The sequence below is a fragment of the Rhinatrema bivittatum genome, chromosome 7 (genome assembly GCF_901001135.1).
Source record: "Rhinatrema bivittatum chromosome 7, aRhiBiv1.1, whole genome shotgun sequence".
NCBI classification, from domain to species: domain Eukaryota; kingdom Metazoa; phylum Chordata; class Amphibia; order Gymnophiona; family Rhinatrematidae; genus Rhinatrema; species Rhinatrema bivittatum.
This window is the reverse complement of record NC_042621.1, coordinates 9,625,409-9,638,412: the sequence shown is the minus strand read 5'-3', so window position 1 is coordinate 9,638,412 and position 13,004 is coordinate 9,625,409. Positions and strand designations below refer to the sequence as shown.

Sequence of the window (13,004 nt, the reverse complement as noted above, 5' to 3'; positions counted from 1 at the left end):
CTGCCCAGGTAGCTCCAGGGACTTTTGCCGGCCTAAGGACTGGAGGGGCTCATTGCTGATGCTTGGTCAGCGGGGGTGGCCTCAGTGGTGGTGGCCGCCTTTCCTCTCCTGTCTTGAGTGCACCACATCCACAATGGGCCCAGGCCCAACCAGCACCAGTGAAAAGGGATCCGAACCCAGAATCCCTTTGCCACAGTACTATGGTCCAAGAGAAAATGACTTTAAATCCTGTTATAGCACTCTATATAGGAGGTATTTTAATCTAATGAATGTGTAGAGATTTCTGGGTAAATGTGTCTTTTTAAAGAACTGTCCTGCTTTCCCTAAATACTGTAGATATCCGACTACTTCCTCTCCCCCAACATAGATCTGCATAAACCATGTTTTCACTTAGAAGAAAATAAAAGCACCACACGGTATTCCAGGAGATCACAGTAACTGAAATGAAGGCGTCACAATTTGTATCAGTATCTGCAAATGTAAAGAGGCAAAGGGATCCTAGGCTCTATAATCTTTCTGTTCCCCTGTGATATTTGGAATTCTAGTGACCATCTTGGTTCTGGGGAAAACTGGAGACTGTAGGCTGTGACAGCCTTTATTGGATCCACAAGTAAAGAAAAATGTTCTCATTGGACTTCCACGACCACACAGGCCTCGCCTCCTTGAACTGGTCCTGAAAGCGTGTGTAGCACAGTGCTCTTTTTGCTTTTGTTGCTCCAGTAAAAGTTACTGCAACCTACACAGGTGTTCAGGGCTAGTGCAAGAGTATTTGTCACCCTAGGCATCCCTCCCAGCACTTCCTCCTGTTGGCAGCAGTAGCTGTAGCACAGCACTCCTTTCTTTGGCGCTGTTAGCTCTGGCACAGCACTCGTTTGAGCTTCGTGCTGACAAGGTTTTGCTAGCCTCATAATTTTGGCACTCCAGGCGAACGGCCTTGCAGTGGGGTAAAGATTGTACTTAAAAATGAGTGCTGTGCTTAGTGATTGGAATTGCAGATTCACAAATGCAGTGGTGCCCACACCCAGACTGGCTCTGCCTGCTCCCCCACCTCAGTGATCTGGAACCATCTGGGCATGCTGCTGCTAATGCTAATTAGTTTTCTCCATGCCTGATGAAGAAACATGAGAGGAGAACACCATTAGGGCTGCATGTCATAGGGTTTGCCAACTCATCCCAGGTCCACCAAACAGGCTGATCCAGTTCCTGTTTTTTTCCCCCCAATGCATGATTGGGCATCTAGGTCTCATTTTTTTTTTTTTTTTTTTTTACCCTCCATTAATTTCCCTGAGAAGCAGAAATCCCTGCATGGTATGGGGCAAAGCCAGGACTGAATCAGCCTGTTCAGTTGATCTGAGGCGAGGTGGAAAGCCTAGTTGTGTGTGAGGAAACAGATCATCAGGGTGTGCAGTTGGATCCTGTTGAAAGGAACTTGCAACATACACCTAAAGCTACACCTTTCACCCTACTCAATCTCCCCCCTCCCCATCAAACGAATTGCTCTTAATTCATGAGCCTGTTCATTAGAAGCAGAAAAGAAATAATTATTGCTTAGAATAAACATATCTTTTACTTGTTTGTAAAGGCTGCATAAACAATATTTTTAACACATAGAAAGCATATACTCAAAAACTACACTGTCTTATGAATAATGATGTTGATAAAGCAGCAAGACGTCATCTGTGACTTTTTGGCTAAATTGTTATTCTAGTTAATATATCTGGCATTGTACAGTTTCACACATTCCTGCTTTCCGTCCCAGTAATTGCTTTCCAGAGCAGAAAGTAACGTCCTTCCTAATGTGTGTTTCCTATCGGTCTACTTGCGTCCCTAGAGTACGTAACATTTTGTCTTGACATTGTTAGAACAAGAAGTCGTCGTTAAGGAAATATCAAAACTCCACAAATGCTCCTTGTTGCCATAGCTTGATATTGTGCTGTCAGGATTGGCATCTTGTTCTCAGGCCTGGGGCTGAGAGATCCATGGTGGCCCCTGTCATTCATAATGGGAGTTGAGTAGAAAGAATTTTTTTTTATTTTTTACACTATCCTCTTTCAAACCCATCTTTTTTTTTTTTTGGGGGGGGGGGGGGAGTCCCAGCAATTTCCTCTTGTTTTCCTAGCGTGTAGCCAGATGGACTCAGGACCAATGGGTTATGCTCCCCTGCCAGCAGATGGAGACAGAGTCAGCTTTCAAAGCTGATGTCACCCTACATACACCCCTGCAGTGACCTCAGCCCTCCAGTATTCTCCGTCTCCAGCAGATGGTGGACATAGCTCTCCCTATGGGGATTGCTGTACTTTTTGGAAGGAGAAATTCTACATTCAAATTGGAGTAAAACATTGAGCCCCTCTCTCCTGCGGTGGTACCTAAAGGTCTCTCCCACAGCTGAGAATTCCTGAGGTGATTTCCGAGATCCCTCAGAGGTGTGCCTTGGTCTGGTAGCCGGTTCCCGGCGTGGACTTGCTGCTCGTGCAGCCGAAAGGCAGTGGATGCAGAAGCCAAGCGCGGTGGTGACGGCCAAAGCCCTCTCCTCCCGCAGCCGGAGACTGTCTCTGTACTCAGCTGGTAAGCGCTGAGCCCAGGTAAGTTTAAAAAAAAAAAGAAAGAAGATCTACCTCCCGGTCAGAGACGATTAGAGAGGTTTCGGTAAGACTTCCTCTGGTCTCCGAGCTTGTTGCGCCATACTGACTTTGTCCCTGATCCTGTTGGTGTAAGGGAAAGTGGGCTTCCGAGCGGGTTGAGCGGCCTCCCCCCCGGGTGGCTAGGCCTCACTTTGGGCTTGGTCGGCACACTGTGTGGTAGGCTGCGGTTGCACCATCTTGCGTGTGTCTTTGTGCATGTCGTACTGCCCTCCATAGAACGTGGGTACACGCAGTGTGTCGGCTCTGCGTATGCGCTGCACTCATAACGTCACGCGTATAGATACTCGCACAAACTACTAAGTGCAGAATACAGGGAAAGCCAGTTGCACAGGCTGGGTGTGCGCCTCGCTGCGTCCCGCCTAAGTGCTCTAAATCTGTGTGTATAAATTTTTAAGCGCAAGCAGAATTACCACCGCCAATGGTGCTGGCAGCCAAGAGACATAGAAACATAGAAATGATGGCAGAAGAAGACCAAACGGCCCATCCAGTCTGCCCAGCAAGCTTCACACATTTTTTCTCATACTTATCTGTTTCTCTTAGCTCTTTGGTTCTATTTCCCTTCCACCCCAACCATTAATATAGAGAGCAGTGATGGAGCTGCATCCAAGTGAAATATCAAGCTTGATTAGTTAGGGGTAGTAACCGCCGCAATAAGCAAGCTACACCCATGCTTATTTGTTTTACCCAGACTATGTTATTCAGCCCTTATTGGTTGTTTTTCTTCTCCCCTGCCGTTGAAGCAGGGAGCTATGCTGGATATGCGTGTAGTATCAGTTTTTCTTCTCCCCTGCCGTTGAAGCAGAGAGCTATGCTGGATATGCGTGAAGTATCAGTTTTTCTTCTCCCCTGCCATTGAAGCAGAGAGCTATGCTGGATATGCGTGAAGTATCAGTTTTTCTTCTCCCCTGCCGTTAAAGCAGAGAGCTATGCTGGAAATGCATTGAAAGTGAAGTATCAGGCTTATTTGGTTTGGGGTAGTAACCGCCGTAACAAGCCAGCTACTCCCCGCTTTGTGAGTGCGAATCCTTTTTTCTTCTCCCCTGCCGTTGAAGCAGGCAGCTATGCTGGATATGCGTGAAGTATCAGTTTTTCTTCTCCCCTGCCGTTGAAGCAGGGAGCTATGCTGGATATGCGTGAAGTATCAGTTTTTCTTCTCCCCTGCCGTTGAAGCAGGGAGCTATGCTGGATATGCATGAAGTATCAGTTTTTCTTCTCCCCTGCCGTTGAAGCAGAGAGCTATGCTGGATATGGGTTGAAAGTGAAGTATCAGGCTTATTTGGTTTGGGGTAGTAACCGCCGTAACAAGCCAGCTACTCCCCGCTTTGTGAGTGCGAATCCTTTTTTCTTCTCCCCTGCCGTTGAAGCAGGGAGCTATGCTGGATATGCGTGAAGTATCAGTTTTTCTTCTCCCCTGCCGTTGAAGCAGGGAGCTATGCTGGATATGCGTGAAGTATCAGTTTTTCTTCTCCCCTGCCGTTGAAGCAGAGAGCTATGCTGGATATGCGTGAAGTATCAGTTTTTCTTCTCCCCTGCCGTTAAAGCAGAGAGCTATGCTGGAAATGCATTGAAAGTGAAGTATCAGGCTTATTTGGTTTGGGGTAGTAACCGCCGTAACAAGCCAGCTACTCCCCGCTTTGTGAGTGCGAATCCTTTTTTCTTCTCCCCTGCCGTTGAAGCAGGGAGCTATGCTGGATATGCGTGAAGTATCAGTTTTTCTTCTCCCCTGCCGTTGAAGCAGAGAGCTATGCTGGATATGCGTGAAGTATCAGTTTTTCTTCTCCCCTGCCGTTGAAGCAGGGAGCTATGCTGGATATGCGTGAAGTATCAGTTTTTCTTCTCCCCTGCCGTTGAACCAGAGAGCTATGCTGGATATGCGTGAAGTATCAGTTTTTCTTCTCCCCTGCCATTGAAGCTGAGAGCTATTCTGGATATGCGTGAAGTATCAGTTTTTCTTCTCTCCTGCCGTTGAAGCAGTGAGCTATGCTGGATATGCGTGAAGTATCAGTTTTTCTTCTCCCCTGCCGTTGAAGCAGAGAGCTATGCTGGATATGCGTGAAGTATCAGTTTTTCTTCTCCCCTGCCGTTGAAGCAGAGAGCTATGCTGGATATGCGTGAAGTATCAGTTTTTCTTCTCCCCTGCCGTTGAAGCAGGGAGCTATGCTGGATATGCGTGAAGTATCCGTTTTTCTTCTCCCCTGCCGTTGAAGCAGAGAGCTATGCTGGATATGCGTGAAGTATCAGTTTTTCTTCTCCCCTGCCGTTGAAGCAGAGAGCTATGCTGGATATGCGTGAAGTATCAGTTTTTCTTCTCCCCTGCCGTTGAAGCAGAGAGCTATGCTGGATATGCGTAAAGTATCAGTTTTTCTTCTCCCCTGCCGTTGAAGCAGAGAGCTATGCTGGATATGCGTGAAGCATCAGTTTTTCTTCTCCCCTGCCGTTGAAGCAGAGAGCTATGCTGGATATGCGTGAAGCATCAGTTTTTCTTCTCCCCTGCCGTTGAATCAGAGAGCTATGCTGGATATGCGTGAAGTATCAGTTTTTCTTCTCCCCTGCCGTTGAAGCAGAGAGCTATGCTGGATATGCATTGAAAGTGAAGTATCAGGCTTATTTGGTTTGGGGTAGTAACCGCCGTAACAAGCCAGCTACTCCCCGCTTTGTGAGTGCGAATCCTTTTTTCCCACATTTCCTCTTGCTGTTGTAGCTTAGAGCGATGTTGGAGTCACAGTAAGCCTGTGTATGTTTATTGAATAAGGGTATTGACTCCAGGCAGTAGCCGTCATTCTGGCGAGCCACCCACTCTTTATTGACGGCCTCTTGATTTTATGGATCCACAGTGTTTATCCCACGCCCTTTTGAAGTCCTTTCATAAGTGCCTTTCTGTCTGCGTTGCTTGTCATATTAGGGCTTCGCAGTCTGACTTGGATTCCAACTTATGTCAGCACTGTGAGGAAGCCCAAGGAGAGTTGGCCTCTCCGGATTTTAAGCCTGGTTCCTTCCATTCAGAGGATGGGTTAGGCACAACCTTAACTGGAAGTACCCTGGATCTGAGTACTCCCTTGACTGGATCATCCATGGGAGAGGGAAATTCAGAGGTTCCTACCCCAGTACCTCCTTGGGCTAGGCATGGATCTGGTTGCCTTCTCTTTGGTGGAATTTTTCCAGGGTCTACAAGCCTTCGAACAGGCGCAGTCTACTACCTTACTTGCCCTTGTCCGGACGGAACCTCAGCTGTTTAGCCCTCACTGCCCCAGTCCTATCAGCAGACCTCGAGGCATGCCTTGCCTTACCAAGGTCATCCCTGGTAGGGACCCAGATGGCTCAGATGAAGAAGACAATCCGGATCCCTTGGAAGAAGGGGAAATCCCCCCCTGGGTTGAAAACATATCGAACCATGTTGTGGTTTTTTCATAAAGACGAATTGCTGGCCTTTGTTTCCCAGACCCTGAAGATGCTGGGAGTCCCTAGGACCGATTCTGTTACAGAACCAAAGAAGAATCCCATTTTGATCTTCCTACGGAAAGTCTCTTGCTACTTTCCAGTACTGGAAACCATCCAAGAGTTGATTGACCTGGAATGGGATGCCCCAGAAGCAAGTCTTAGAGTCTGGCCCTTGGCAGGGCTTGCCTGATAAAGTGAGGATATTCTGCAACAATAATTGCCACCTTACTCCGTGCTCAGAAGTGCTTTACATCCCTAGCGTATGTGCAGGTCTGGAGAGTATTTGAGGCCTGGTGCATGGAACGCAGTGTGTCCCCTCTCGAGGAGTCAAAATCCCACTTATTGTGGAATTTTTGCAGGATGACTTGAATAAAGGTTTGGTCCTTAACTCCTTGAAGGTGTAGATAGCAGCTCTCTCCTGTTTCAAGGGTGAAGTTAATGGAACCTCCCTGTTGGCTCATCCGGATGTAGCCCGCTTTCTGAAGGGAGTGAAGCACATTTGACCTCCCTTGCGGTTGCCGGTTCCCTTGTGGAATCAATTTAGTACTGGATTTTTTGACAGGTCCTTCCTTTCAGCTGCTATGCAGTCTTTCCTTGCATTTATTAACCTTGAAAACGGTGTTCCTGGTGGCTATGTGCTCGGCATGTCACATCTCTGAACTGCAGGCATTGTCGTGCCGGGAAACGTTCCTCCAGATGACGTCCGGGAACGTTACAGCTTCATACTGTTCCATTCAAAATGGAGAAAATGTAGACAGATGGACTCCACATCCCGTCCTCGGCTGCCCAAAACGGCACCACGAGTCCTCGTATGGAATGGGCCTTGAATCCAAGAGATCATGGGTAAGTGTTAATCCAGTCCCTAGAATAGGGCACCTATATTTTTACTGGGGTTCAGTGTTTATCCATTTTTGATCATATTTCTAATCATATTTTAAATCAGGTTTTTTCAATAGTAAGTCCACAGTGGCTTTTGAAGAGAATACTGAAGAGCTGAGGACACTGCAGGGGTGTATGTAGGGTGACGTCAGTTTTGAAATTGGACTCCTTCTCCATCTGCTGGCAGGGGACCATAACCCATTGGTCTTGAGTCCATCTGCCTACACTAAGGAAAATGAAATTATCAGGTAAGTACTTTCTCCATTCTTTGGGCTTCCAGCTCATTTGAAACCGTTCTTTCTTTGTCTATGGTACCTTGAGGCATTCATTTGTAACTACTGGGGGATTTTTCTTCTCTTTCATAATTTGCTGCTCCCCCCTTTACTCCAGCTTTACAGTAACAGCTCTCGGCTAGGGGCCACAAACCACGGCTCCGTCCATAAGCCTATATGCGGCCACCCTGAGTCAGGCCAGTGGGTGTCAGCATTGAGCAATGCCCCTCCCCATCAGGGGCCATGGGAGCTGCTTCTGCAGTATCCCTGGCAAACGTAGGTAGTGAAAGCTGAGCCTAGGAATTGAATTTGGGTCTTCCACGTGAATGTAGAGCCCTTCTGTTGAACCATGGGGCCGGCCTCAAATTTATCCTAAATATTACCTGCATTAAAAATGGCAAATGACCACCAAATTCATACCAACTGCTTGAACCCTAGTTGTGCACCACTAAACTCGGCGTGGCCTTTTCTTTTTTCTGTTTGATTTCAGCATCAGCCTCAGGGAGATGAAGACAGTCCTCCCATCTGTGAACTTCAAAGTAGCCAGCGCGAAGGCCTTAAAGGATAAGTTTGTGGTAATTATTCATAGCATTTCTTAATGAGTGACGTGCCAAAAATTGCATTGATTGAATTAGTTGCTATTTGACTGTTGTGTTTGCTCTAAGGTCTCTGGCACACTGTGCCATGTACAATAAATATCAAACAGTGCAATACAGTGCCATGTTGTGGTAAGGGAGAAGGTGGGAGACAGCTGTAGCAAGGGATTGCATCATCACAGAGCTTTTTGGCCCACTCTCACCAATCATCAGTGCAATTCTGTGCTTTGTTGAAGCAGAACCAAATGGGGACATACATACCTGAGGCGGGCCTGCCTTTCTCTGCCTGCCCTGTGCTTCAGAGGTTTTTTTTCCTTTCTTTTTCTCCCTGGGCTGATATTATTTATCAGCGAGATCGTGAACAACAAATGCTGCTACATGTCTTCCATTACTGCCTGCAGGATCTTGTTGTCTTTCTGTGTATAACTTTATGGAGGTGGTTTGCTTGCCTGGCAGTTATAAGAATTAAATTTGCCTTATGTCATTGACCACTGGGGCTGAGTTTTTTCCCAACTTGTTTTTTGATATGGAAGACTCATTCCTGCCAACAGGGCTCTGTTTTTGAGATAACAAGTGAAAAATGCATGCTATGAGCATGACATAAAGGCGCGTTTCCCCTTCTTCTGAAGGAGTGAAAGTCGGCACAGGGGATCAAGACTAAAAGCTTCTGGGCAATTGTAATTTTGCACTGATTTGAACCAAAATCCCAAATTCCCCAACAGCTTCTAATCTTGATCCCACATGCCGAATTTCAGCTGGATCCGTGGCGTGGTGTCGGGAGTACCAATGAGCATAGGTACATGCGGGCAGACAGATGGATGGACACACTGTTGATGACAAGTGCTCTCTCACTAAGACAACGCCCCCTAATGAAATGCCAAATGACCTCGATGTGACAATGAACAGGTCAATATTCAGAGAGCGGGTAAAAGATATCTGAGGAAAATTCTGGATTATTCCCATCAGATGTATGTGCATAACTTTAGCTGGACAGTGCTCAATATCTGCACACTAGCTAGAGTTTAGCTCTGCCCCGCTAAATGCCTCCAGCGCTGCCTCTTTTCATCCAGATACATTTTATGCTTATTGTAAGTTGTACGCACAAAATGTATTCGCTCTGTTGGGGTGGGGGGGGGGGGGGGGGTGGCAGAGGTGGGGGAATGGGGAATGCTCAAATCTTGGCTTTTGACTGGCGAAATCCATGCGTTCACTGGACGAAAGCCTTTGAATATCAACCTCATAGAGGCTACCTCTCCCTGCAAGCTGTCTTGTGGTTTGGTTAGTGCACAGATCCAGCAGGGGCTTGCACATGAGAAGCCCTGACATGGTGGTTCCTGCAGGTACCCCTGAATTTGCTCTGGGATGATTGGACCCAGGCAGTTTAAGCCGTTGCTTTTCTTTTCCGTGGTTGAGAAAATTGGCACGGGATTTTCTGGCAGAGTTGCTTGTCCTTATCAGCTGCATGGATTAGGGGAGGGCAAGTCTCCAAAAGGGATCAAAGCAGTTTACAATCAGAAAAATATGGCCGTAATTGTTTTAAAGTGCCAGGGCAGTGCTGCATGGTGGAACATTTTATTTATTTATTTATTTGAGGTTCTTTATATACCGACATTCGTTTAGTAACATCATGTCGGTGTACATTCAACAAAACTTTAGCAGCAGCGCTGGAACAGATAGAAAATAGCGGCAGTGCTTTACAATTAATATTCAACTTAGAAAGGACATTAGGAGATTATAACAAGGAAAAATTGGATCAGGGAATGCAAACAGGGAAGGGGAGGGAGAGGGAAAATAAAAGGAAGAATTAAGAAGAATATATTAACGTTAATACATATGATAAATACATTAAATATTAAACATTAAATATTAAACATTAAACATGGGAAATAAATGTTAAGGAAGATAGCACGAGAGAGGCTGAGAACAGGAAGGTTAAAGACTCAACACCAAATGTGGTAGAGAAAGGGACTGGATTAAGAACTTCTGTTCTGTTTTACAGGAAGTAGGAGCCCATAAAGACGATCTCAGTTTTGAACAGCTTCATTTGTTCTACAAAAACCTGATGTTTGAACAACAGAAAACAGTAAGCAAACCTCCTTGGAATCTGTCTCCTTACCGTACTGGAAACCACAACCGTCCAGACCACCTTCCTAGTCTTCGTTTCCGTGCTGATACTCCACCAAAGCGATGTGGGAAACTGAAAAATGAAAGACGTCTGTCCTTTTGTGGGAATAGTTACTCATGCGGCTGCTCCATCCGAGACTGGAAGTGGAGTCCCTGGGTGTTTTAAATGCACTGCCAGCGAAGATCAGTGGGGCTACAAGGTGGACTTTTCCCCAAGCCAGTCAGCGGCTGCTGTATAACCATCCCAGCTCCCATTTAGACTTCCTGAGTCTAGGCACTGCCAATACCTGCCCGCCCACCTAATACCCCCATTTACAGTGGAAACGTATCATATGAGAACCCATAGGGACTGCAAGCCCCAGCTAGTCTGCTCTGCTGCTTGCTGCTCCTTGTTTGGGAGCACTAGAAGAGAACCCCATGTATTGTACATTTCTTTTTGATCCTGTGATAGTGGGTCAGTAGGTTTTGATGTCCTTTTTAAAGGATCAATACATTACGTCTTATCTTCACCAATAATAAATATTAAAAAAGTTAGCAACAAAAATTCTCTTCAGGACATGTGACACTCCAGTCTGCTACAAACACGTTTTAGAAGCTGAATCTTGTCATGATGACCCCCTTCCTGTGCCAGTCATCTTACTTTTTCCAGCAGCACTGGGCCCTCAGCAGATCACTAAGACATGAGGTGTTCTGTACAAGGTGGAAGAGACAGGTTATGTAGATTTTCCTTTAATTCAAAAAAGACTCGGTGTTTATTGTAGCAAAGACTTATGTTTTCCTAGCGTGTAACCAGATGGACTCAGGACCAATGGGTATAGTGTACTCTTGATAGCAGATGGGAGATGGAGTCAGATTTCAAAGCCTACGTCAGCCTACATATACCCATGCAGGAAGCTTAGCTCTTCAGTATTTCTCCGTCTCCTAAAGCAGATAGGGACACTTCCACACACTAGAATAGTGTTAGCAATTTTAAAACAAAAAAGAAAGAAAATTTACCTCAAGACGAGCCCCGCTGTCCTGCGGGGATACCTAAGGGTCCCTCCCCCAGTCGAGGATTTCTGAGATCCCTCAGAGGTAAGCCTTGGTCCGGTAGCCGGTTCACGGCGTGGACTTAGCCCCCAGAGTGGCTGAGAGGCAGCGGGTGCAGAATCGAGCGCGGCGGTGAAGGTAACTCCCTCTCCCCCCCCACAGCCGGAGACTGCCCGGCACGAGACCGGGAAACGCTGAGACCAGGTAAGGTAGAAACCTTCTTTTAAGTCTCCGGTCTCAGAGGCTTGAATAGCCGCACAGATCGTCCCTTCCGGCATCTGTTAAATCGGGTTGAGCAGCTCCGACTGAGCTAGACCCTGATCCGGTGCGAGGGTCCACACATGTGGAGTAACTCCGGGGGGGGGGGGGGGTGTGTGTCGCTATCTTGCCCGCATGGTCGTCGGTGCGATTTCTCCCCCTTGACCACCGTATTGTCCGCACAACTGAGCCGGCACATAGCGGCGCGCACCACAGAATTATGCGCACAGTGGCGCACACATCTCGGCCAGGTGCACAAAATTGTTGCCTGTGCACACATCTTACGCATCCCGCACATCGTCTGCGCACCCAGAGCACACAACTAAGCCTCCCGGCGCGCATACCATCGCGCACAGAAGAGTTTTGATTCACTCCACGCGCACAAAACATGGCACCACCGGCCAGGAAGGCCAAGCCCTCTGCTCAGCCTGCCACCTGGGAGCTGCACAACCTGAAGTGGCCTCCGCCCTATGCCAGCAGTGCGAAGAGGCCCAGGGGGAAACCAAGCAAGGCCCCCCACAACCAGTAGAAGGATCCGGATCCACTAATGATAGTACCCCAGACCTCTGTATCTCCAACTCGGCGCCTACACAGGAAGGCACCTCGGGGGCTTCCATCATAACCCCACCTGGAATCAATATGGACCCAGGGACCTTTTCCTGGGTGGAATTCTTCAAAGGGCTGCAAACCTTTGTCCAGGCGCAATCGATACCGCCTGCGACACAGCCTCAGTCTCCACCAGAAGCACTAGACCTTCAAGCACCTCTCGGACGTGCCCACCTAGGCAAGAGCCTGCCTACAGGGGATACGGACACCTCGGGGGATGAGGCCGACTCCCTGGAGGAAGGGGAAATCCCTCCAGGGATGGAACCATACCGAACCATGCTGCGATTCTTCTTCAAAGACGAGTTACCAGCTCTCGTGTCTCTGACCGTGAAGAACCTGGTCATTCCAGGCACGGGTACCACAGTGGAGCCAAAGACGAATCCCGTTTTGATGTCCCTCTGTCAGGCCTCATGCTATTTCCCAATGCTGCAGGCTATACAACAACTGATTGACCTGGAATGGAATGCCCCGGAGGCCAGCTTCAAAGGAGGACGGGCCTTAGAAGCCCTATACCCCCCTGGAACCCACGGCCAAGGAACTCCTACGGTTCCCAAAAAACGCCATGGTTGCGCAATCTCTAAGCTCACAACCATCCCAGTCGAAGGAGGAGCGGCACTCAAGGATGCCCAGGACAGATGTCAGGAAGCCATCCTTAATCAGTTCTTTGTAGAAGCAATGACCCTGCAAATCGTGTCCCTCTGCGTTGTAGTATCACGTGCCTGCTTGCATCTCTCCAGAGACGCAACCATGTCTGCTGAAACATTAGAACCGGCGATATCCTTACTCACGGATGCGACCTCAGAACTAGTGCGCACCTCAGCTAGGGGCGTCTCCTCCACAGTGGCATCCAGAAGACAACTATGGCTCTGAAATTGGTCAGCCGACACGACCTCCAAAGTGAACCTCACAAGAATGCCCTTTAAAGGATCCCTCTTGTTCGGAAGCGAATAGGAGAAGTTAGCCAACAAATGCGGCGAATCTCCAGTACCTCATCTACTGGAGGACAGGAAGAAAAGAACCAGTGCTCCTCCCCACCGAAGAACCAAGGGCAGAGGAGCCCAGCGCTTTAGACCGTACAAGAACACTTACTACCAAGCACCTCGCCCCCACAGGCAGGTCCCAGTCCTTTCGGAACAGACACAACAAGAGGGGAGCAGGCT

At 47.9% G+C, this 13,004-nt stretch overlaps 1 protein-coding gene across 1 annotated transcript in view; it reads left to right on the top strand.

Moving 5' to 3' along the window:
* Positions 1-13,004, top strand: part of PLCG2 (phospholipase C gamma 2) — a 218,670-nt gene that overhangs the window by 88,691 nt on the left and 116,975 nt on the right. The window contains exons 6-7 of the mRNA XM_029608130.1: positions 7,722-7,806; positions 9,827-9,910. Coding sequence (XP_029463990.1) covers positions 7,722-7,806; positions 9,827-9,910 — 169 coding nt within the window. The remainder of the gene's footprint in view (positions 1-7,721; positions 7,807-9,826; positions 9,911-13,004) is intronic.